Raw genomic sequence first — 26,506 nt, 5'->3', positions numbered from 1 at the left:
TGTGGACACAGGAGGTCACTGCCTGGGGCCAGAGGAAAGGAAGGGCTGGAGGGTTCAAAGTGCGGAAGATGAGGAGCTGAGTGCACAGTCCCGCATCTGCTGACATAGCCTTGGCACAGCCAGCAAGTGGGGAAAGCAGTCCCAGCCAATGGAGGGGTGTGCAGGAGGCCAGTGGGGATGGGATTAACAGAGGATTATCCACGGTCCAGTCGCGGTGAGTAAAGAAAATCCTGGAACCTGCGCTCTGCTGTTCAGCTGGAGTTCAGCCTCAGGACACGCTCAGTGGAGGATCAGTCAGATACCTCTCATGCTGGCTGAGCCTGACCTTTCCCAGCACTGATCTCCAGTCCTTCCCAGTCACCCTGCTCCCCACCCTGCTCTCCCCAAGACCTTCAGGAGCCCAGACAGAAACACCCCCTTACAGAGCTACTTTTCCTGCGGTACAGAGCAAATGCCCTGCCCAGGACCTGCTGAGAAGGCAGAGAAAGGAAATGCGGGTCTCCCAGAGACGGCCTCTGCACTGAAACATCTCTCCCATTGCAGAGAGGGCAGCACTGGAGTCACTTGCAAGGCCCTTGTCACCCTGCTCTAAGCTCTGTGCACAACGTGGCTAATGGGGACACTCCAGGCCACTGCTGCCTCATGCTGGTGGGGTCAAAAGCAAGTGAGGGAGGTGTTTTGTTTTGGCATGGGATAGTTGTCAGCTCTGCTTGGGCAGATGGGGACAGGGAATAAACCACACGCTGCCACGAACATGCCATCACACAGCTGCCCACCCTTTGTCCCCACAGCCCTGCTCCCCGCCAGGCCAGGGCACTCACGTGCAGGGTCCCCGCGCTGCTGAAGTCGATGTCAAGGCCAACTTGGTTGCAAAACTCCATGAGGTCTTTCAGCAGCTTGGACTGGGGTGGAGGGTGTCGGCGAAGCAGGGCCTGCTCAGGGAAGGAGCGGTAGATTTGATGGGCCACGGCCATGTTCGCAAGCAGCATGAACTCTTCCACCAACCTGTAAGCATGAGAAAAACAACCCCACAGCCCCAGTTAGAGACGCGAGTCCCCTGGGAAGCCAGGCCAATCTATAGTGTTGGTAACTAATACGGCACAGGTGGATGAGGGACCAGCTTGTAGTTGCTGTTATAAGCAAAGATTAGATGTGAGACTGCAGCAAATCCCCCCCAAATTCTCACTTTCTAGCTGAGGTTTCCCCGGGGACTCAAAGCAAGACATCCTGCTGGCGTAGACAAACAGAAGTCAGTGATAAATTGACAGCTTAAATTAGGATAAAATAATCTCCCTTTAGGTCATTTTATCTCCTGAAACACTCGACAAGCAAAACAAACGCTGTGTGAAAGAGAGCACAGAAAACAAACACACATTGCTGTCTTCCTGGGCCAGAGAAAACAGCAGCTTGCTCACTCCCCCATCCTGAGCTTGACATGTGTGGTCAAGCCCAGCCACTGAGCCCTGCTTTTGTGCTGGGATTCCACTCAGAGCAAAAAGCAGCGTAGTCCCTGGGCAGAGCAGGCCATTAGTGTGTCTCGTTGCAGGGCTGCCTCCAGCATGCAGGTGATGCAAGGACTCTGGGTGCTCCTCCATGCAACCTTCAGACTGCCAGGTTACCCCAGGCTTGGGTGAGCACACCACCACTTCCATCTCTGAACATACACACATTGAACGGAAATCTCTGGGGCTACACACAGCAAAGAAAAGAAATCCTAGTGCTACAGATCGTCTTTGGAGCATTTATGGGTTACGCTACCAGCTGTAGGGCTCTGCCACAGGAGACTTGTTTAACTGGGCTTAGATAAGCAGAGAGATGTGCTTAACTGGGCTTCCTGCTATTTGCTGCGTGTATTCCCAAGGCTCCTGGCTGGTGCTAATTGCCAAAAAAGATAATAGATTTATAGAAGTAACCTTATCTTCTGAGCAATGCTCAAGTGAGCTGTCACTGATTACACCCGCTCAGCCTCATCGCTCTTGCAGGCAAAGCAGCGGTTTTGCAGGGCTGGCTGGGGGATCCGGGCTGGAGCTGGTGGTTCTGTAGCTCCCAGCTCTGACCATCACTGGGGGCACTGGCTACGTGAGATGTGCAGGGTGCTGTGCTCGTGGGGTACTTGCTACAGCAATGACACATTCCCAGCCTGGGAGTACTTGCCAAGAATTCAAAAGAGAAAGGAAATAAATGCAAGCCCAGAGAAGGAATAAGCACCTGACAGTGATAATCAGCAGTGGAAATGTTCATCTTTAATGGGAAGGAGCTTCCTTAGTAAGAGCCTTGTGGGTTCTCTCAGAGTGTGCTGTGCCAGAGGCCAATACTTGAGACCCCACAGGGAGGGCAGGAGAGACACCATCTCGCATGGGCAGTGTGGGAAAAGGTGGGGAGCAGCACAGCCTAAGTGGGGCAGGACCAGCCACTGTGTCCCCCCAGACACTCGCTGATGGGCAGATGCTACCCGAAAGCCAAGGGCTGGGTCAGGGCTGCCGGCGTGGGAGCGGGGTCCCTGCACACTCCTGATGGGCGACTTCCAAAAGGGTTGAGCCAAGCGCTTGCTGCTCCTGTGCAGCTAAGCCAGCAGATGGCAACATCGGTCCCTCTAAGGCCAGCGGCACTTGGGGGCTGCGGGACAGCATGGCCCAAGGGTGCTGGGCACCCCAGCTGCATAGCACCCCGCGGTGGGAGGCAGGGAGCAGCACTCGGTGGGTTATGGCATGACCATCCCCATCTCCTAGCTGCGGGTGGACACACCAGCTCTCACCCAGGTGCCACGCTTGTACGTGGAGAACAGTGGCCTGGCTCATACCTGGGAAGCCCTTTCTGCCCAAGCCAGCTCGCAGCAAGGCACAGCAGACAGCGCAGGCTGTGAAAGGCAGCCTCTCTCCTTCCTGTGGGTTAAGTGCAAAGAGAAAAGGAGACATTTCCAGCACTGGCCCCAGCTACACGGATGCACTCACGGGCAAAGGCTGGCCATGGAGCTCCTGTGCCTCCGCTGAAACGTGGCCTCTGTGGACCAAGGTGCAAACCCGTTTTTAAAGACCGATCAACAGACACTCATGAACAGCATCTCTTCTTTGTCAGAGGTGTAACATGCTTATGTCATATCCTACAGATGAACACTACACGAGTGCTCAAGCAGTCCCCGCCATTCTTGCTCTTGTTGTGCACTGGAGTGTGAGCCCTTTACCTCTTACCTCCAGCAACACGTCAGGCTGAATGCCATTTCCACCTGATTGCTAAGCTCTGTATTTTGTTTTAGCATTTTGGGGCTTGGGGCTTTTAAATTCTTCCTGGAGATACCCTTGTTCTGATGTTGCAGGTAGCACTGATTTCAAGGTAATAGCTGAGCCCCTCTCCTGCCAGGGATGCTTTTACACCTGCAGGAAAATTAACAGCACGTATTTCCCACTTTGCTCTGCAAAACCCTATCCTCTCTCCTTTCAACATGTCCACACCTGGAGCAGCCCCCAGATAGCATCCAAGAGAGCTCCTACCAAGAGGAAGTACCAGCACATGGTCGGATTGACTGCATGGGCAGGAAAGTCTTTTCAGGAAGGAGTCAGGAGTTTTGCACCCATGACAGAGTAAGAAGGATACGACCATAGATACTCAGAACTGAAGAGTTACCTTGCTTTTTCGCTCACCCAAAGGTACCCTGCATGTGGGGTGAAGAGAAGCCCCAGGATCCAATGGGTCAGTTCATGTCAGCTTAGGTTAAAGAACCACAGTGGCCCAGGAAGGCTCACTGCCCTAAGGTTGAAGCCAAACCATCCCACAGCGTTGGAGGGTCCTTGCCAGCTCTGGATCACTTGGGAGTCACAAAACTGCTCTGCACACAACACCCATTGCAGCAGCCCTGCACGCATGAAAGGGATCAACACTGTGGGGCTGCTCCATGCTAACTCCTAGAAAGGTTTGTTTTAAACATCAAGATTTAGTCCTCAGAGAGAGCAAAGCAGCTTCCAGAAGGGACAGGTCACAGCTGGGCTAATCCAGAGCATGTGAGAGCCTGCTGGGATCAGAGGGAATGGGCTGGGGACAGCAAAGGAGCTGGCACCTGCACCCAGAGTTAAGCTGGAGGAGTAGGGTCTGTGGCTCAGGACACAAGGAAAGAGCCAAGATCTGCAATGCACAGCTTAACATGGTGGTCTCACTGGACCTAAAGAAAAACTATATTCCCAAGGGTAGTTCATGCTGAGACTGCATGGGATGTTGGAGACTCAGGAAGATGAGCCAGGGAAGGGCAGCCTGTCAAGCCAGCATAGCCAGGCAGCTTTGTTGTGCCTTCCTGCCCTCCCCATTCCGCCTTTCAGGAGCACTTTCAGCTTAGCATCCTCACCAGGGCTTCGACTCGGCAAGCACTACACCATGGCTCAGAAAAAAGCAATCAGTGATGAGGCAGGCAGGAGGTAAGGCTGGCTGGCAGTGGCCAGGGGCCAGATCAGCACCTGGCACTGGTATGACAGGGAGCCGTGCTGAAGCTCTGGTGACTTGTGGGCAGGTCAAGTAAAAAGGTTTTTTGGTTTGTTTTGTTTTTTTCCTTTTTTCTTAAAACAGCCTAGCTCGGAGCTTGGCTCAGTGTGGCTGGCAGGCAGGACTGCAAAGAAAAATATTTCATGGCTAAAAAAATGGAGACAGAAAGACTGGTCCATCTGAACGCGCACTGAATGAATACCATGTGAAATGCATTCTAACGCCATTGCTACAGTTTCCTCTGGATTAGCTGAGCTATCCTTGGCTCCTAGCTCCATAAAATCCCATAAACAATCTGATCTGAACTTTTGCCCTTTCTGTGCTGATGCGAGGTTTCCTCTGCTGTCCCGCAGAGAGGACTGAGGGTTAGCAGGTGGCTGTCCCTCCCATAGGTGCCTTCAGATCCTGGCTGTCCAGTTCACAGAGGCTGCAGGAGGGAGCACTTCCAAACCTGTTCAACACATCATTTAACATGAGTATATGCAAGAGGGAGCAGAGGGAGGGACAGGATGGCTTTTGAGCTCTGTAACATGTATAAGTATCTTCTGCCAGCTCTTCCAATACCCAGCTTTTGCTTATGAGTAGCGGGCTTAGTGCAGGAGTCAGTGGGAGAAACCCTGTAAGAATTCTATATAAACTCTCTGCCTTATGAAAGGGGTCAAACAGAGTGTAGTTTTCAAAAGTACCCGCCTCCGAGTTTCAAATGTGATCAAGGCATGCGGCTCCTAAATCCCACTGATTGTTAGGGAGATTTCAGGCTCCTGAGATGCTCTTAAATGTTCTTGGTACTTTTCAAAGTATCTTAAATAATGGTCATGGCTCCTGTGGGCAAATAGCCACTTAGGAAACCATCCAGCTGAAGAGGACTGATGACATCTCAACAGCAGCCCCGAACCCAAGCTACTGGGCTGTAACTCTGCTTACACAGCTCCTACCAGAGCCAAACATCTGTGGGATGCAGGAAGAGGAGCTGCTCATTCAGACCCTGGAATTGCTTTAGTAGCAGCTTTACTATTTGCTCCCTAAAAGGTTTGCTAGACCCTTCCCAATCTCTTGACACTAACCTTGAAAAACTACTCACATCCTCAGCAAGTTGATTGGTTGACAACAAATAAAATATTGGTTTCTCATGCCAAATCTCTGCAGAGCAAAGCAGGGCAAGTAAAATGCTATTTGGCTGCTTGTCTCCATGGCAATGCGGCCAGGCTATACAGCAGCCACCGAAGTGCCCATTCTCCCTGATTAACTTGACAAGTGATATTAGCTAAGCAAGGTTCACTGCAAGGCAGCGACAAGGAGTACTTTGTTTGCAATCCAGTAAGTGCAGGAAGGAGGCAAGCAGCTTGGTTAAAGCAAAGCAACACTAAAACATCTGCTGTTCCACCAGTGTAACAGACTTGTAGCCTTCAGAGCAAACGGCAGTGACGCAGAGCTAAACATCTGAGCACGGCTCTTCCCCTATGCCGCCTTCCTCACCTCCACCCCCTGCTGTAAGACGTAACTACTGGGTGTAGCCAGGTGTTGGAAGTGCTCTTACAACTGAGGTGTAGACTCAAGCCAAGCCCAAAACACTGCAGCTCTCCCACGGCTATGTCGACTTTTTTGCTTTTGACAGGCTGGAGAAGTTGGTCCTTTCTTCATGCGTAGCTCCTCGTGAAAACCTGCTCCCAAAGGGACAGAGCTGAATTGTCCTGAGCTAGAGTCAGAGGACCCCTTCCAATGGTGGTCCCTCTGGTTGGGTGAGCCGCTATCAGGTAAATCTCAGCATGTTTCCAGCATCTCAAACTTGAGCCAAATGTAACCAAATAATTTCAGCAAAGGTTACCAAACTTCCTTCCCCTATCCCATTAAAAAAATCCCATCTGCTCCTTTCCATTGTATTTCCCCACCACACCACATGCTCCCTCCTATGCAAGGAACAAGGCTTTTGCTGTTCAAACTCCTCTCCACCTACAGATGGGTTTACCACACCAGCTCAGCATGAATTTGTGCGTCAACCAGCATTCAAGGCCTCTGGTTTCTCAACCCACAGCTACATGTCTGCCTCAAGTGTCCAGCTCTGCGCTGGGTCCAAATAGGGATAGGATAGTAGAGCTTTGAAAGCATCACACTTGGTTTGCCTGGGAACCTAACAGTGCCATGGGAGGCTGGTGCAGAGAAAAGGAAATCCTGGCCTGTCTGCGTGTGTCTGAGGAGGCTCTAAAGACACTGATGGGTATATGTCCCCTTGCTAAGGGCAGTACATTGCCGAGAGCCCTCGCTGTCTGCTGGCTTGAAGGGGATTATTGCTGCAGTACAACCTCATAACAAACGAGATCTACAGCCACCTCCTGGGAATGGGAATCTAAATTCTGCTGCATTCACCAAGAGAAAGTCACCTTCTACAAAAGGCCGCTAACAGTCCTGTACACGTCCAACAGCAGCATCAGCTGAGGGAAAACGGTAAAGAAATAGCACCACACTTCAAACTCCCTCCAAAGTGTTAAGTCCAAAGACGCTGGATGTGGTACGACTTTTTCTTCTTTTCTTTAAATCATGTACGTTTATTTTTGATTACAGCTCTTCCATGAAGCAAAGGAACTTGAGAGGTTTCTATAAAAGCTCTTCTAAAAGCAACATTAGCTAATCCCGCATCTCCTGAGAGCACAGCCAATGACAGAATCAAGCTCTTTGGTGAGTAGCTGGACTGGTGCTTGCGATGGCTCTTTTCCATGCAAAATCCTGCAAGAATGGTATCCTGTCTTCCTGGTGACACTCTGCCTATTCAACAAATAGGAACATCTTCAGTCACTCACTCCAGAACAGCACTGCTGCTTGAAGTATTAAAAAATCAAATCCTCTGTTATCCGAAAACTTGGATAGCAGTGTTACATATGAGCCTTGCAATGTTGGTGTGGAGCGCCCTTTGCCAATAACAGTTGCCAAAAGCCCAAAAGACCTACTTTTTTTTGAAAGAAAAAGTAGTAAAAGGCAAGAATGCTGGCAGTTCATGGCCTGATGAAAGTCATTTGTGCTTCTTTTGCAGCTAGCGGTAGCCTTGAACAAAGCAGAGCTGAATAATGGAATTACTCCACTTTCTGAGATTGCTCAATTAGCTCTTGGTTAAAACTGTTAACATTGAAACTTGATGAGAATAGCAGCTCTGAGGCAGTTTGAGATTCATTTTTTACTAAGCTAGAATAGAATTTTCCCTCTAATGAACTCCCTTTCTGGGGTACAATGAATGCCCTTTTTATTAGCTATGGTGCCTTCTCAGGAACAGATGCCTACAACACAAATGCATGGGAGGGTTTTCTGAATACAAATGTCACTTATGGGCCACTCTCACACCTTGACGCTGGAAATGCCATGAGACCACTCTCTTTGCTTATCCAAATTAACTGCGGTACGGTGGAAAACGATTTTAAGCTCTCAATAATAAAGCTGGGCTACTGAAGGCATTCAATACGATTAGGAATTAATTGCTTAAAGCCTGATGTACTGCGTTTGCACACAGGGATTTAGACTGCTAGAAAAACCTCAACCATTTGCCTAAGTTCCTTTGAAAATATCAACACCACTTTACAGCCTTGTTACATAAAAGAGCTGACTTAATTTGGTAGCAGGACGTCAGGCCAGACATCAGGGTGTGGAGTCAGTCATGGGGCCTCTGGCACCTCTTGGCGCTCAATGGCAAATGCTTCCCACCTGGCCTGGGGCTCCTCAACCTCATCTGTTATTTGCATGGAAGGGATAAAGGCAATGCCTGCCTGTCCCACCACCCTCCATCCCATCTCGATCGAAGTGGCAAAGAAAACATCACCAAACTGAAGAGTGAGCGTTGCAGAGGACGCAGTCTCTGCAGGCTGCGCCTCTTCATTAAATGTTAATATGACTGCAGTCTGCTCCTTTTCATGCAAATTGGTGGCAACCTTCAGACTCCTGGCATGAAGATGAAGTGTCCCTTTGAGACAAAACAGTGTCTTTAGCTGCTGCGGGCCAGCAATGAAAGCTTAGACCTGCACCCACATGCTGGGCCACACAGGACATGAGGGTACAAGGCTCCCTCAGTGACAGCTCCAACATTCTCCACAATTTTCTCAGAATCACCACATTTCTGAGCCCAGGGCAGAGGACTTCAGCATCAGCATCACAGACAGAGGAAGATCTCCCTCCCGGAATGGTCTTCCTGGATCAAGAAAACCCATGGGCCCCAAAGAAGCCCACAGAGTGCTGTTTGCCCAGCGTGGGCACACAGCCCTGTATTTACCTCCTCCTAGAAATGCCGCCAGTGCTGCCACTGCCTTACAGACCTCTCCACTCATGCTGGATGTCAGTATCAAACTGATGGCACTGGTTCAAAACTCCTCCATTCAAATGCAACCGCTTTGTCCTGCCTAAGCACTTCTCTGTGGGGAAGATGATGGCAGCATTAGAAAGGGTTTGCGATCCCTGCACTTATTTCCAGGAGCTGGATGGCTGGAAATCCCAGTCCAGACCCTCAGGGATTCCTATCAGATCTGGTTTGTCTTCCCAGGGAGCCACCAGCTCACCAAGATCTCATCTGCCAGAGAGAGCTATGATAGCCAGGGCCCTGCTTCCTCTCTGCAGAGCGGCAGGGGAGGGATAAGCAGTAACCACTAACGCACAAACTCAATGCTGTGTTCAGCTAACAGGTCTCATGGGGGCAATCACTGCCTGGACTGGCAACTCTTACTTTTGAGGATGCTTTAGGAAGGTCCCGAGCAGGGGTGCTGCCCAGGGCCAGTTCAGGAACCTGAGACAGTTTTCTCCAGCCCATGGGAACTGCTGGTGGACTTGAGAGCCCAGAGTCAAGCTGGGTCTGCAGCGGTACAGAGGAGAGGGGAGGTACCCCACAACCAGTGCCCAAAGCTGGACTGGCAGTCCACATTCCTGAAGCATATAGCCTGATAAGCTACTGGCTCCAAAAGTGAAGCTTATGACAAGAATACATTCATGGATGCATAATATTAATGTCATCCAGGACCTGGCTAAGGGAGGAATGGAAAGAATTCCTGAAGAAATGCAGACAGCTCCTCTCCTGACAGGAAAGCCTCCAGCCCCACACATCAGGTCAGCATAGCCTGTTATCAGGCTGTGTTTCCTACTGAAAGGAGGAAGCAGGAATGAAAGGCACTTTTCCTCGCTGTTAAAAGTTTACACAAGTGATTTATGGGTCAGAAAAATTAGCAAGTCTGTTGCTGAGTGCTCCATACAGCAGCATGTGTTACATGGCTGCTGACCAGAAATGCCAAGACCCATTAGATGGAAGCAAAGGCCAACACGACAGAAAGTTAAAAGATGCTTTTTGCCCATTTAATTAATTAGTCAGGTCTTTTTTCCATCCCCTGCAGCCTTCATTAATGTAACATTGAAGTGAAGGAATATTAACAATTCAGACAACACATTAATACTAACACAACACCTGCAACATGCAAATGTAAGTCCATTAGGTAAACAGATGATCTCGCGCTATTGAGGCGGAAATAACATTCTGACATTTCCTAGCACAAGTATCCTGCAGAGATACTGTCCATTACTTCTGCTCCATTATAAAGCCATGGTCCTTGTGTGCTGGGGGCTCCTCATCCGTTACTTGTCCCTGAAAGGATGAGAAAAACTTATATTTCCATTAAGACATTTGCCAGTTTCATATGGAAAGTGTCTTACTAAAGCCATGTCGTGAACCAAAAAGATCAGAAGGTATTTTTAAAAGCATTTTATGTTTGTGCTAGCAAGAAATGGACATAAATCCTGAAGATGATCGCTTATAAATATAAACCTATACTTGGGACAGCTCCAGAACCTGAGCTTTCTATTATGGTGGTTTAACCTGAGACAAGTTTTCAACGAGGGAGAAACAAAGAGTTAATCACCTGCAGAACCAATAGTGCTGTAGGGAGTCACGGACTCTTAGGACCAGCCTTCCTGTACCACATTCCCCATCGGCTAATGCTCTCCCAGATGTTTCAGCTGAGGAAATGTTCACACACTGTGTGTGTTTGTCCCTTGAGTGTTTGGCTTCGCTTTTTCCTAGCTTACCTGGCACTGACAAATCGATAACTTCCAAAGCAGGAGGCAGACTGATAGACAAGAGGGAAATAAAGAAGAAGGGATGAACACCCTGGACTGGAAGCATACCCTGAGATGACCAACCACTGGGGAGAGCATCCATCTACCAACCAGGACACGACGCAGGGACAAACAAGAAAGAGCCTGCAAAATCTCATAAAGAGATGAACAACAAAAGCTAGCCAAAAAGAGTTTAAAAGAATCAAACCATGCAAAGTAATCTAAATAATCCAGCAGCCAAAGGCAATGGACAACCCAACATGCACCCCCCAATGTTCACAAAGCGAAAGCCAGGCAATGACTTGCTAAGTAAGACCCTCTTTTCCTGCAGGTCTCTGGTCCAACCTCCCACTCGATGCAGGATAACTTCAAAGTTGGATCAGGCTGGCCTTTTCCAGTTGAGTTCTAGCAATCTCCAAGGACAACTATCTCACAGCCACTCTGGATCCCTGTTCCAGTCCTAAACCATGTTCATAAGTGTTGTTTGGGCTCACGGGAAGAGAACTCCAGGAGAAGCAATCACCCAGACTGGCCAGCCTTCAGCAAGAACCTTGCCAGAGGAGGACTGCTCAAGAGAAACTGGCTGCAGATCAAGGGGATTAGAGCAACCACCAGGACCGCTGGTTCTGACAAGATCCATGTCAGGAAAACACATCCAACTTAGCAAGGTCCCCAGTAGACAACACCCTAAATGCAGCTGTTGCCTGGCTGTGCGATGCTTTGCTGGGGGTGCTGCTTTCCAGGCAAGGCTGTGGCTGTGGTCATAGACCAGAGCTCACAGTGCTGTCCATCACTGCTCCAGTTCAACCTCAGATTTGCAGTTGTAGCACAGAGTGTGGGCAAGTTAAGGGGAATAGTTGTATCAATATGGAGTGAGGGATCCAGCTGGCTCTGGCTATATTATTCTTGGTTTGAAATGATTGCAAAGCACAACACATGAACCTTCTGGTTACCAGGACTTTCAAAGACATGGAAACCCTAGGAGGAGGGGAGCAAGATCTGGGGGACAAAGACAGCAGATTGGGGTTAAAACAACCAATAAAAGTTGGCAAGGGGATTAAAGGGAAAAGGGCAACACAGGACTTGGGGGTGATGTTTTCTAAATAGGGACTACTGAAATACTCCGGATAAATTCTGTTTTCAGGCAGCCTCTTGGCAGATTAAAATGTCCCAGAAGGTTTTATATCCAGCTCCTACAATCTTAAACTAAATATTAGGTGAGAAAAACATGTTTCTAAAGAAAAGTCAGGCATAGCCCTGAGTGAAAAACAATAAGCAGGAGAATGAATGTATCGGGTTTGTTGAATATACAATCAACAACAGTTTTCTTTGTCGAAAATAAAGCCAAGGGAATGAAATGCAAAGATGAGCAGGATGGAAAAGCTGCAGGAAATTTAGGCAGTCTGCCCCCATCCCACATCTCCCCTAGGCATGATTCTCACCCTGCCTGGCCTCAGCAGGCAGGCTTGGAGCTATGCCGTAAATTCCTGAGAGAGCCTTACCCCCTCTGCAGTGGGACCGACTCAAGGTACAATAGGACTTTTCCATCTGTAACTTCTCTCTTTTGACTTTTATGTGCATCGATTCAAAAGCTATTTGATTTACTGGCGTAGGGGTTGTCAAGAGCCTGGCTTGGTCTAAGGACAGCCTGAGGTTAAAGGCAGCAAAGCAATTTCACCACCCCGTCCATTACAAGAAAGTGTTCAGGTCTGGATTTATAGTCATGTTCCAGTGAGCCCACACATCATGGGATGCTGAAATTAGCCTCGTTTACGCAATGAGATCGAGAAGAAATGGCTAAGCATCCTAACGGAGTTCAGCACACAACAGAGAAAGCCAAGTGGTATGGGAGTGGGTGTTGAATGGCACGCTTGCTGTCAGAGAGGAGTGCGACCAGTTGTAGTGACAGAGGGCTGTTTGTCTCCAGCTGGAGCTACTTACAGACAGATGGATAGATGAGGTAGTTTCAATGAGACTGTAACAGGTAAGGATGGGTGGCATGGGATCTATTTCTGTAAGCAAGGAAGAATCATATCCTTAAAGCGCAGAGATGGGTGTGATGACTCTCCCAAGCTGGATAGTAAGAAAGGACTTTGTTTCACATCACAGTTGAGCTGAATTAGTAAGAAAGGACTTTGTTTCACATCACAAAGTCACTCTGCTGAGATTGCATAAAAGAGAGAACAAGCTCTGTTCATACTGAGGTCTGCAAAACCTCACATGCTGCTGCATGAAGGCAACAAACATCTGAGTCTCTGGCCATCACAGCCAGTAAGCCAATCTGGTTCCTCCTTTTATGGGTCCCTCAGGTGCATCTAAGAGCAGAAGAGCCAAAGCTGAATCCACCATGATACCCTGGAATTGCTCCTTTGGGCCACGGTTTTACTGGATTCAGGACAGTTTGGTTAAAATTAAGTCAGAGGTGTAATGAAGAAGAGCTCTTGCAGTGTTACCTTCTAAGCCCTGAACTGGAAGCTACAACCAGCGTTAAGCAGTGCAGACAAACCTTCTGAAAAAATCTACCATCACCAAAAAGCAGACACACGGATCTGTCAGCACATTTGTGCTGCTGAAGCCAATGGATCCCAGAACTGGATCGTGATGAGATTTGCAACACTGTCATCTTGCAAAGCCTTGGCAGTGCCTTTTAATCTTTGGAAAGTAGCATTTCAGGCATCAACTCCTGCTTTTGCATATGAGTTTTGCAAAGCCAAAACAACAACCTTTCTTGGAGCACAAGACATATCCTAAGATGCCCCGGAGTTTTCTTGTCCTACAGACATTGAGTAGTGATCTCCAAATGACAAAACAGAAATAAAACAATATATCCTCATGTTTTGGTAAGCCTCCAGTCCAGGCCTGACAAATACCTGGCTCAGCGTGCTGCATTTCTCAGACTACTTAACCCCTGAATGAACAGGGTAGCTCTGTACATTTAGAAGCAGGAGGCACAATATTAAATCTGCCTTTAGTTCCTAAATCACCACCTGGACTGAATGGCAATGCCCATCCCCTTTCCTAGTGCTCAAAACTGTGAGGCCACATCGGGAATCATCAGGGTAGGTCTGCAAGGACCCAGCTCTCTACCAGGAGTTGTTCTATAACATCAGAGTAAAAGTTTTAGGAGCTTCCCCCAACTGATCAACCTGTTAAATCCAGACAGTCAGGAAGAAGGCCAGTGAAGCTCTATCCGAAGCCCTTCACTGACCAGTTTCAGCAGGGCAGTAACACTCAGAACCCATGCCTGCAGCAGCAACATGACCATGCCAAGAGGTGTTAAGAGAAAGGGGGCACAGGTGTCAGTTATAATAGACAATCCAACTACCTAGGAAAGGGCAGGGATTATATGAACCTAGTAATCCACCACAGGGGCTATAACTGCTTCTCTTATTGCCCACATTTCACATGCCTACTTACTGCTGTCTGGACATGAGAGACACCAGCAACTTTTGTGAAGGTTCATGGCAGCGTATCCATCTGCAGCAGGAGTGGTACCAAATGCCACTGCAGACTGAGTCTGCTCCACAGCACACTAAGACAGATTCCACAAAGAAAGGAAACGGCTCAGGAGCGATGCATGGATGGACTGAATGTCAAAGCATGGGAACTACAGCTTATGGTACGTGCAATCCAGGCACACATACCCTCTTTGAAAGCCACTTTCCCATTGTTATTTAACATCCTTCAAGTTTCAGCCAGAGACGCAGTCTCCCATCCGCGCCCCAAACTGGCCTGGGAATAGCTGGGAAAAAGAAAGGGAGCTTGAAATGAACTGTGGAAAGATTTAAGTGCTCTAACCACTGCTTTCCAATACAATTTTCCACTTGGGGCAGGGAAGGAGGAGAGCTTGACAGCAGTTTAGAGCCAGTCACAATTGTGACAGGTTCTTCTTTTCCATTTCCAACTATCTCACAGGCAGAAGGAGCACTTTAACCTCCATTAATTATCACAGCCTTCTTCCAGCCCAGGGTTTCAGAGCAGCAGTGGTAAGCTCTTTAGGACCAGTTAGGAGCAGGTCCTGCCTCAAATTATGCTCTTCAGCTCAGTGCAGTAAAACTCACATTTGTAGAAGCAAGAGCTACTGCAACTCTTCCTACAGTACCTTAGTGTGCAGCTATGGGCACCTCCCATAGGCACCACTGCTGCCAGAGGAGAGGATCACACAAATGACTTCTTGCACCGCAGACTCTGAGAACAGGTTAACAGCCATTTAACAGACAGATCAGCAGACTCTGAGAACAGGTTAACAGCCATTTAACAGACAGATCAGTTGCATGCTCAAGCCCTATACACAGAAAAAGGAGCTTAACAGAGGAATACATCACTACTCCTTGGCTATTGGAGGCTCCTGACGTAACGCTACCACCATGTGAAGTTTATTGCATTTATCACTACTGATCATTAGATATGCTGCTTGAAGGTATGCATGTGGTGTTCAGGGAGACACAGACAGCTTAAATACACACAGCCCCCATATAATGGGGGCAAAATTATTATGAAATAATACTATTTGGTTTCTCCCGCTGTTCAGCTTCATTACCAGCTATCGAAGATCACTACAAAAAACCAGTTATGACTGAGACGTGCCTGTGCAGGGACTAAGCATGCCTTAGCTCAGCATTTCAGCCCACACTGCCCTGTGTCCCTTCCTGCTCTGCTGCTGATGGGGCTGGTCCACTCTCATCTGGTTTCCCCTGCCAAGATCCAGCCCTTGCTCCCACCCTCTCGCAGCACCCAACTGCAGGTACCATCCTTTCAGGCTCAGTGACGACAAGATGCGTCATTCTCCCTTCCTCAGTGACACAAGACCTTCGCAGAGCTGTCTCCTCTGACACTAGTGGCTTGCAACCTGCCCCCAGGTATTTTTAGGATTAGCCTTTGGCACTGAATAACTGAAGCGGGGAGATGCTGCTGCTGGATGCAGCCAGAGCTCCTCCTGGCCACCCCACAGTCACACCAGGAGATGCTGATGAGCAGTTGTCTCAGGGTTCAGGTGCTTCCTGGCTCTGAGTCAAAACCAGAAACAGTCACAGGGAAGGCAGTCACTTCCCCCACTTCACCACCTGGAACAGCTGATGGTTCCAACCATGGCAAATTCACCAATATACAGGAGGTAAGGAGCAAGGCAGAGTGCCTGCCTGTGCACAGACACGTCATAAAGGAGGATGGAGGACTGGCTGCAAATTCAGATTTAGAATGATTGGGACATATTGTGCTGGGATACTGAAGTTCATACAGTAGCAGCCGTCTGCAGCTCCACATTCAGCTCTGAGTCACACAGGAACCAGCCTAGGGAGCAATTACTGGTGTATACATGGTCTTTAGCTGCAACAAAAGGACAGAGAGGAGTTTCCCATCAGAAATCTTTATCTACTCCACTTAGGCTTGGGATGATACTTCCTCCTGCTTAGACAAGTGAACCCTCAGCAGAGCATCTGTTGCGGGGGGTCGAGATGCTGGAGGGGAAGCGTCCAGTGACGTTAATCGAGCATGAACAGCAGCCACCGCAGTACAGAAGGTTCACCCTGCCAGCATCACCCTACTCCCCTGCCAGCACTTGTGACTGCAGGAACTACGGTCCATTACGAACAAGCTGTTCCTCTAATTCAGTTCTCCTGACTCCTCTGTTAAAGAAGATTTTCCTGAAATTTTCTGTGGCTTTGACTAGCCAAATGCACTTTTAAATCTGACATCAGCCCCCTAGCTACCACGACAATGCTCCCTGCAAGTCCAGCCTGTGCTACTAAGAGCCACGGGGCAGAAGGAAACCTCCAAACCACAACGTGCTCCAAAAAGCAGGTCTGCAGCACTACCAAGTTCCCCACACCTTGATCCTTACCCCTGCATCCTTGTACACCCACGAGCTTCTTATTCTAGCGACCCCACAGACTACCCTAGAACTGCTACGGAAAACATAACAGTGAGCGCATGCCTAGATGGTCATGTTGTATGTGCTGAGTCTCACATTAATCCTACTTTCCACATTTAAAGTGTTAATGGGAACCTTGATGCATTTCAAAGGGAACATGCATGGATAGAAGATAAGACGGGTGAGTCTAAAACCCCACTTCCAGATTTCACATCAAGTGCTGGATTTGTTTATATCCATATGATACAATCCCCATAAAAGCAATCAACCACCACCAAAAGGAGATGTTTCAATATCTGCACAACCTCTACACAGATCAGGCATTAGGTTTGCTTTTATGATGCAGAATAATATAATGGATTTCTTCCACAAGTTCCCAAATGCTGTTATTAAGTATTGCTTCTCTAATAAAATATGCTGCAACACACAGTAGTACATGCCGTGGCATTTACACAAGTCTTTTCCTTATATAGGACTTGCTGGCTTTTAAACAAATCTGTCTCTTCTATAGACTACAGAAGCACAAGATGAGTAATTATGCTCTCTGCTTAATAATGTTTTTGCACTGGCCAATTTAACAGCTAATCTCCACAAACCTCTGAGATAGTCCCCCAGCAGCTACATTTGCATGTTGTAATCAAGTCTCGCTATTAAATCATACTTTGCAACAATAGCTGAGCTGTCAAGCACAAGCAGCGGCTCTCATGCTGGCAATGCACAGGCAAAAGCCCTGGATAAACACACACAAAGCCACAGGGCTCTGCCAGCTAAGAGAGCATCCCTTCACACTTCTGGGAGCTTGAGGATGGCTGCACCAACCATGGATCTCAGGACAAGCATCCTTTGTCTCTCTCTACTTTCTGCTAGGCAGCTTGCAGGTTATTTCCTCCAGGCCTGCATGTGGCACTCTGCAGTGGTGCAAAGGCCAGCTGGTTTGGCTGCTCTGCTCTGACTCCTCAGGCTGCTTTCGATGGTGTCTTTGAAAAATTGAGCACTCCAGGTACAACAGAGATCCCTTTGTTGCAAAGTCCTCCCCCTTGGCTGTATGGGCAGAACAACTTGTGGAATCATGTTGTGAATCAGAGCACTGCACCCTTCAGGGTTAACAACCCTCCTTGAAAACACCCTGCCCAATTTTCCAGTTTTTTGCTGTACTTGCTGATCACAGTACAGCATGAAGATGTGGCTGAGAGAGAGGGCAAGCCAACACTCATTCAGCCAAGTGCCAGTGGTCAGTGTTAATGGTGGTGTATTTTGGCTGTGCAGCCTGGGAATGGCTGGAGTGACACATGGCACAAAGCAGATGCCAGATATTTGATCGTTCCCTACTGGCTTCCATCAGGGACTGATCCTCTGCTCCTTGCTGTGCCAGTCACCCTTCCAAAAACCCATCCTCAAAGAGACACACTGACCCCAGCTTAGCTCAACACCTTACTCCTGCTCCTGTATGTTCACTGAAGCAACGTGTTCCTTCTCCCCCACTCTCCCATGATCGCAGTTGTCCCTTGACGGAGATAGAGACTGTGAAGATGCGAGTGACTCAAATGCATCTATGAAATAACTGCATCAGAAGGCAATTCCTACAAATCCCCTGCAGCAAACACCATTGCACCGGTTCAGGCTGTTACCAATGCAAAAATCTCTTGCTCTGAACCAGATTCGGCCTCTCTGCACTCCTGTACAATGTGCTGCAAATGTGCAATAAATAGCAGAGCTCTTGTTGAATTCTGCCTTTTGTACATACCATGAGGCAGAGTTTCAACACAGCGCTGCAGATCAGCTGCAGTCTGGCTGCATCAACGATGTCTTTCTGTTCTAATGATTCTTCCTACGCATTAGCACAACATTTATTTCTACCTTGCCCTGTACTTCTCATGTATCCAGAAATCTGGCAAGGTGTCTCTCCTTTTAACATGGAGACAGAGGGAAAGGAGAATTTCTTGCTGGAATGGGCTTGCTCTGCGCAAGCTGACAGATCAATCTAGATTCAATCTGTCTCACTGATTGCTGGGGGCTGGAACCGACCTCAGGCTGGCCTGACTGGGAGTGAGCGGGCTCCTGTGTTACACTGCAAACAAGGCACATCAGATCTATCTGAGCATGGACCCTCCCCTGTAAACTGGACACTAGTGCCCAGCCCCATGTTGCCAGGCAAGTGGCTCTGCATCAGATGGTGCTTGTCTGGCATCGAGACTGCAAATGACCAGCATGAAAACCTCATTAATAAGATGACTTGTCCAACAAGTGCCCTGTTTTACTGCAACAGAGCTGCCTCCCCACCTTTCTAGGTCCTATTTGACAGTAAAGTCCTTCCTAGGGGTAGCTCCAGTGGTGACAAGCCATTGTGGCTTTTCTTATCTGCTGGGACAGCTGCACGTGTAGCTGCTCACTGACCTGATTATGCTGAGATGAATAGGGTTTGCATCAACTCTTCTACTTAATCAGGCTGTTCAACCTGGACTGTCCGAGCAAAATGAGGTCATACCAGAGATGCAACACTGTCAGAGAGCTCTGTCAGGGCTGGCTTTCACTAGGGGGGTGCAACGAGCCATTAGGATGTCGGTCTCTGCTCAGCTCGGTCAGACACAGTAAGAAATATCTACCAGCAGCTCGGAAGGAGGCAAGAACTCTGCTGAACAAGGCAGAAGCAAGCAGCAATCCTACCAGTGAGAGATGCTCAGCAACAGTTAATCACCACTGTGTTCAAGCATCAAAGTTAACAGAGGAGCAGGAGGGCAGAGAGCAATGAGAGAGGGAGGGGAAGACAGGGATACAGAACTGCTCAGCTCACCAGACCAGTGCCAAGAGTAGCAGAGCCTCACAGTACAATAAAGCCACATAAGATCTAATCCTGGCTAAAAGGCATGCTGGGCTCTGGACTGCCTGTGAGTAGGCAAGCCTGCCCGTACCAGCCAAACGAAGCGTGGCAGGTAATCGCGCCCGAGGCAGCAGAGCTGAACCACCCCTCTTTGCAGTAACTGAGACTTGAGTAGCGATGACAAAAGTTCACCTTCCTCTACTCCCTCCTGTTTGATGACTGCAAAGTGCTTTATATATGCTAATAAAAAAGTCCCCAGAGGACCCCTGCTCTTTTCTGCTTTATAGAGGATGGTGGAGCAGAGACAGACAATGTGACTTGTCAGAGACCCATGCCAAGAGACAGCTTCAGAGCTGAGAGCTGACCCTGGACCTCCTGCCCTGCATGGTGACCTCGTCGGGGCTCCAGTGGGTTCACGAGAGAACAGGACATTTCCAGAGAGACCAACAGAGGCAGAAGAACTTGCAGGACATCTTGGCCAACAATGATGCTGCTCATTCAAAGGTACTTCTGCTCATCAGTGCCATTTTAGATGAGGCAGGTGAAGGACACAAAAATTCAGATGTTCAAAGCTGATCTGAGGAATTTAGAACCATCTCCCATTAAAATTAATGGAAACATTAATGCAAAGTACACTTAGATCCTCAAGCAGGTTCTTTCCAAGCAAGATCTTTCCATTAACTTGAAAGGAAATTGTACTCAAATCCTCTTATATTGCTGGGAACATCTCAGACGATACAGGCAAAGCCAGGTTCCAAATCCATTAGGCTCCAGATTGACTAGTGCACGGCAAATTGACAGAGGTGAAAGTGCTAAGCTGTAATAGGAACCCCACTCAGGGTGACCTTGACACTGTGAGGAGCTGAGCACACAAAACATGCCTGTGATTCAAAACTCTTTTTTTCAATGAAGAAGTCGTTGGGAGGCGTGGAGGAAACAGAGTCCATTGCCAGACTGATTTAGCTGCTCTGAACTATGGAAATGCAACTGAAAAAGCAGCAAGACCCAGAGCAAAGCACAGCAGTAACTGGGGAAGTAGAACTGCTCATCTTTGCTGCTCAGGATGGAGTAAGGAGGGATGCTTCCTTTCTCACCTTCTGATTTGCGAGGACATAATTTCGAGCAATAAAGTAGACTGAACGCCTAGCTCGGCAGAGTATGTGGAGAGGGGACAAGACTCAAAGCAAATGCCCTGTTCTTCCAGGCCCAGCAGCTGCCAAAACCCATCTTTGCAAAGAAGTGAGCAATGTCAGTACAAAACCTTAATGCAGACTAGTGTGCCAGGAATTTAAGACTGGGAGGACAATTCCAGCAGCTGACCTTCTGTGCCTGGAAGGCCTCATGTAACTACTGATCTATTAAATCCACTGACTTGTAGGGTCTAAAACACCTTCCAGAAATGTGCTTGTCCTTGAGAGATGGAGAATTCCCAGGTCTTCTCTTCGGACATTTTGCTAGTGGTTAATCTCTCTTGCTTTTGAAATGTGTGCTTTATTTCTAGTCTGAATGCTTCAGCTTTCAGCCAGTAGCTTTTTATGAGACAGCAATCCCAGCTGGCTGACAATCCACCCAGTTACTCCAGCTTGCATTGCCGATTCCCTGGGGAACAAAGGTACTTAGTGCTGAACAGACTGTAGAAGTCCTGCCCATGGCAAACTGAAAGCCCTCACTCTCTCCAGGCAGAAGGCACAGATCAAACAGTAAGTCAGCGAGCAGGACTGGAAGGCCTGTCTCTGAGCAGAGCATCCTTCATCACTGCCAGCACAACGCGTGCTCCGAGTACTCAGCATCCCCTTCACCATCTTTGGTGTTACTCCACTGCTTGCCACTGCACACAACTTCCCACTGTTAGTTTGTACCTAAGGTACACACTAGCAAAGCAAAAGAAGTTGGGACACGCACTTGTCCACTGGTCCCAGTACTCCCTGATTGTAACAGAGTGATGTTACAGCAAACCTGTACCTGGCAGAGAAGTCGCTCTGCGCTACAACTATTCCTTCAAGGACACAGAGACTAAGACAAAGCAAGGACTCCTCCTCCATATTTGTTATAAAAAGTATGCCTAGAAATCCTGCTGGGAGAGGGATGGCTAGGGGGTCTGGTGATTTTCTAGCCAGATCTCAGCTCAGGAGAGGTGTTTCCTTGACACAAAATCAATGCAGTGACTTGGGTTCAAGATGAAATTGAGTGGTGCTTCTTGTGGAAGGACAATTATTCACTCTTTCCCACGTTAGATCTGCTCTCTCCCATCTGCCTAAGGGCTAATTGGAGAGTCATCCGATTCAGGGCTAGTAAAAAAACCCAGATCCATAGGTTAGCAATTCTAGCCCAGATATAGCCCACTGCCTTGGGCATTAGTCAGAAATATATAGGCCAGGGAAATAGTGCTGAAATACTGTTGAGGGCTTCCAAACATATTGTTAAGCAAATGGATATGTAAACAGATCTCCAGGGATGACACATCTCTGACTCAATTACAATTGCATCTGATTTTCTCACCCACTTGACTGCCACCATACAGTCAGACATTTAAACTGACAAAGAGGTTGTACAGCTCCTCTCCAAATAAGCATTCTGAAACAGATAAGAGCTCAACGCTCCCCTCATTCAATACAGGGAGGGCGGGGAGGTCACCCACCCACCTGACTTTAAAAGCCCAGTTCTTCCTCCTCCTTGAGGGTGGGAATACACACTGACTGCTCTGGCACCCCATTGAGGATTTAGAGAGAGATCTACAGGTCAATATGGGACCAAAGAAAGCTTCAAATGATCATTTGGAAAGGGTCAGGTTATCTTCAAATCCCATCTGCTCGCTCAGAGAAAAGGCACGTTTCCGTGATCACTTTCCATTCACAGCCCACACATCACACTGACAATCCAAGGAGTTGGCAGTTACTGTATCTACAAGTACTGATGGACTGGAAACCTGTTATTAAGCAGCAGGGGGGCTGGAGAAGGCAGGTCAGAAAAGTAGCTAAGTACTACCTGGGCAGAGCCTTTTGCAAAAACCCTTCTTCCTCACCTAGAAATAGCCATAGGGTTCCTTCTGCAAGGAAAGAACAACTCTCCTCGAAGTCTCAAACAGCAAAGGCTATTTTGTAGCATATGTCCCAGCAGCCTTTGGTTGTGGCATACAGAAAACCGAGCTTGTAACTCAGGCAGGAAGGATTATGTATCTTTTGATGTTTTAAAGGTCAGCCTTTAGACTCATTCTACTGGACAATTTACCCTACACTGAACAAATGCCAAAACCAGGAGTACTGGTTTATCTCCACATACCGTGGCACAATAATTCACCAGCCTCGCCTGGCCAACTCCAATGCTTACTCTTTAGCAGTTGAAGGATACACATCACCTGCTGACCTGGGTAAAGTTTAGTGCAAATAAGTCAAACAAAAACCAAGACCCAGTATCAAAAGAAAAACTCCAACCCACTTAGTCTTCTCTTTTGTAAAGTATATCTTCTGGGAACGCCCTGGCTTGCATTTTGCTTACAATCCTATTCTCATCCACGCAGACACCACTTCCACCACAGCTTGGTAGTCTTTAAAGCCCAGAGGGGGCTGGCTTAGTCTAAAACCCAGGAGATGGCTACCATCAAAGCTATGGTATTCCTTTTCTGCAATGAAAATGCAGGCTTACTTATCCCAACTGCCTCTGATGCTTTTCTGTTTCTCCAAAGACAGCTAAACCCTTCCACAGCTCACCAAGGAAGAGCTACCTTCAAGTCAGCAAGACTTGGACAACACTTGCAGAAAGCCAGTGATGTGCAGAGATGTGCCCACAGAACTGCAGTAGCGGGACACGGCTCATCCTAGCTAAGCCACCTTGCCCAACGGTGCACCCTAAAGAGAAAATCCCACTCTGGAGAATTTGATTCAAGCTAGCAGATCTACTTCTGGAAACTGAATTAATTTTATTTTGATCTGCAATCTAAACAAGGCATTTCATAAGCTTCGGGTGAATAACTGCTACTAGACAACATCCACCCAAGCTTGTGATATCAAAGGATTACATGTATACGAATTTCTCCCACAAAATCCCAGTCTACTAGACAAAACAAACAAGATAAGATCCCACCTTCAGAGATTTCCCTAGCCACGCAGGTCAGAGTAGGGCAGAGCACATATTTGCTGATCACTGACCAGAAAATCAGATGCCATCAGGGAAGAAAACCACTTCCTTTAAACCAATACATGCAGTGCTGCTTCGCTGGGATATACGCCATGAAACAGCCATGTAATAAGGCAGGTCAGGCACCCAGCAACTGTGTGAGCTATGCAGCAGCTCCTTGTACAAACAATCCACTTTGCAAGCCTCAGTTTCCCATAAGGAACAAAACATATTATGGTAAACCTGCCAGCTCATTACAAAGCAACCAGGTCCATGCTAAAGTCCAACACATGAACTGTACACCTGGGAAGTACATCTGAAAACAAATCAGTTATGCTGTGTCAGCTGCTTTACATATATTGCACCTAGTACTCCTAGATCTCCTAACAAAAAAGAATAAGCCCCAAATAATTCTGTTTTGCTCTATTCAGAAAAATACCTCCCCCAAACCTCCACCCAAGCTCTGTTTACACCAAAGCTGCCGCAGCCCTGAATGGTAGCAATAAATGGACTGAGCTAATGTGTTAGTGACAAATAATCCGTTCAAACAACTCAAGCATAATTATAGGCTGGCTTTCCTAATGTAGCGTTGGGTACATCACTGCAGATATTACATTCACCTTATGAAAAGATTGCATGGAAGTGCTTAGTTGGTAACCCGAACAGCATTATATATCACTAGCCTGACAGCATCACGAGTGCATGCACCCTGGCATTTGAAGTCCTGGGGTTTTAAGTGATAATCCAATGTACCAGGCATCATTGATCTCTATATAAAAGGGGGCATCGCTTTTCCTTTCAACTGGAGCTATTTTTCACATCTCATCCTGAAGAGTTGTGTGGTGCTGCCCGCAAGTGGCTACACTGCACAGCAGCTTTATCTGTAGTACTCTGGGTCCCCAGAGAGAAAAGATGATCAATACTCCAACGGTGCTTTTGTAAGAGGTCTCTAAGTGCCTCCATGTGAGATGCAGCTCCTCTGGGCTTAGAAATTACTCTGAAGAGAATATGAAAGCCCCCACTGCAAATTTATAATCCCGATACAAACCCCAGCTGCAGCAAGGAATTAAAATGAAATTAATTGGCAAACTGGAGGCTGGTCTATCAACAAAGGCAGTGTCCATGATGTAAGGATGAGACCTACAAAAGAGACCAGTACCTGGAGTCTAAGGATGCAGGAAAACGATATTAGAGGAGAACAAGCTGCACACAAAGAAGTGACACAAAACCCTGCAAATATGACTCATGTAACAGGATGAATCTTGACAGGGATTTATGGCTCCTCAGCGAGTCTGGGATGGCAGGGACTGCATCATCTGAGAAAGGTGACAGTGATCAGAGAGTCATGGGAGGAAGACAAAAGCATTTCAAGAGTCCGGCTTGCTGTGTGTAGGTGAGCAGAGCCTAGGAGGTCTCTAGCAAAGTGTCTAGACAGTGACAGTGAATGCAGAAAACAGACTGAATCTTCTTTTTCTTGGATACGGCCAAAAGACACTGAACTTCTTGCAATTAATTTCTTCCAAAGGGATCTCAAGTTGGCTTTGGCTCTTCCTGCGCTTGGGCTGGAAGAAGTCTTTCATGTTCACCTGTAAACTTTCTTGACCTCATCCCTCCGCTGCCTGGCAGCTCACACGAGCAGGCCCAGTTATGCCGGTGAGACAGGCTTCAGAGCAGGCAGCCGGAGCTTCCTCAGCACAGCTGGTAGATTGGGGACTGGTGAGTGCACGTTGTAAGGTGGGATTCATGAGCCATGGTAGATGCAAATGGCCTTGATGGTCTTTTACTGCCTGGCAGAGTTTTGCAATTGGATTCTCTGCAAGGCCAGAGAAACCCAACCTGTGCAGAGGCAGAAAGCCAGTCCTACCCTCAACACAACTCATGCCGCAGTCACATCATGGGATGGCTGGCAGGGCTGTCCTCTCCTGGAGGTGACTGCACTGGGGCCATGTGAAGGCTGACAATACCGTGCTGTTCCGAATGTCACCCAGCACGCGTCACCAGCCATCTCCGTGTTAAGGCACAGCATTCCCATTGCAGGACAGCCTTCCCGCAGCAGCCGTGCGCAGCAGCACACTGCTCTGATGATTATACTGACTGATCTGCACTAGGGAGAATTTAAGAAACATGGCTTAAAAATGAGAAAGCAGACCGCCTGCTTCAGTATGAGGTCAGGTCCTTTCCTATAGGGTGAAGAAGGACTGAAGAGCTAGGAAAGACTGGCAGCCACAAGGAGGAAAGTCTGGGTCTGTGTCCAAGCAAGGCAAAAGAAGAGAAATAATATCACTGGGTCTCACCCCTCTTACCATAGGGGCAGTGAGAGCCTCTCTCCTCCAGCACAGCTCTTGGATCGCTACTGGGACTATCAAGTACCACCATTGTACACCAATATATTGTAGCAGGGGGTGGAAGAGCTCGGCACCTCTTCTGTTCTCAGTTCAGGGCTCTCAAGGCTCCACTGAGTTGGGTCTCCTCAAAATCCTCGGCACTCAGGGTGCAGTAGTAGAGTGGTCATCTGGTGAGCATTGTGGCTGTGAGCACTCCTGCAGGCAGGAAGGCGACGGGAAGCTGTCCAGAAAATTTCGCTGCGCAAAAATTCTCTGGCAGTGTTTTATCATTTTAAAGGGAACAAATTCCAATTGATTGCCCTTGTAAGAGTCTGCATGGTACTTGCACTTCTAGCCTAAGCGATAGAAATTTTAATTGCTCTGGTAATTACACTTTCAGCAATGCTGCGCTCCTTTGCTCTGCAAGTGGGAGGCCAGTATCTGCTGTTCTCCGGTGGCCCCGTCTGGCTGCAGCTTGGAACAGCATTTGCCACTTGGAAGGGAAGGGACACTCTGGTGACCAGGGCAACACTGAGCCCTGCCACACACAGCCCTGCTCACACGGATCTCTAGGGCACTGGGCACACTGCCCAGACCAGAACGGGATCCTGTCTACCAGGATCACCTCCGCTTCCTCCTGTTAAAGCTGGTGCTCAAGAGCTTCACACACCTGTGCTCCATCTGTGAGTCTGTCCCCAGCCTGTGTCCCCACCCTCATGCTCTGCTGAGGATGCTGTGCTCTGGGGTGCACATTTCCAGTCTCTCCTATGCACAAGCTTGTGAGGATGCACAGTGTATAGCCACCATTTCTTCTCTGGGATGTAAACCACTCCAAACCATGTT

The 26,506-nt window shown here is 48.2% G+C and overlaps 1 protein-coding gene across 4 annotated transcripts in view; it reads right to left on the bottom strand.

The window, feature by feature from the left end:
* DIS3L2 (DIS3 like 3'-5' exoribonuclease 2) overlaps window positions 1–26,506 on the bottom strand; it is a 191,330-nt gene that overhangs the window by 9,636 nt on the left and 155,188 nt on the right. For all 4 annotated transcript variants that reach the window (XM_054074488.1, XM_054074490.1, XM_054074487.1 and 1 more), the window contains one exon: window positions 822–1,005. In XM_054074488.1, coding sequence (XP_053930463.1) covers window positions 822–1,005 — 184 coding nt within the window. The remainder of the gene's footprint in view (window positions 1–821; window positions 1,006–26,506) is intronic.

This window comes from Cuculus canorus, chromosome 9 (assembly GCF_017976375.1).
Source record: "Cuculus canorus isolate bCucCan1 chromosome 9, bCucCan1.pri, whole genome shotgun sequence".
Taxonomy (NCBI): Eukaryota; Metazoa; Chordata; class Aves; order Cuculiformes; family Cuculidae; genus Cuculus; species Cuculus canorus.
This window is presented reverse-complemented; position numbering and strand designations above follow the sequence as displayed.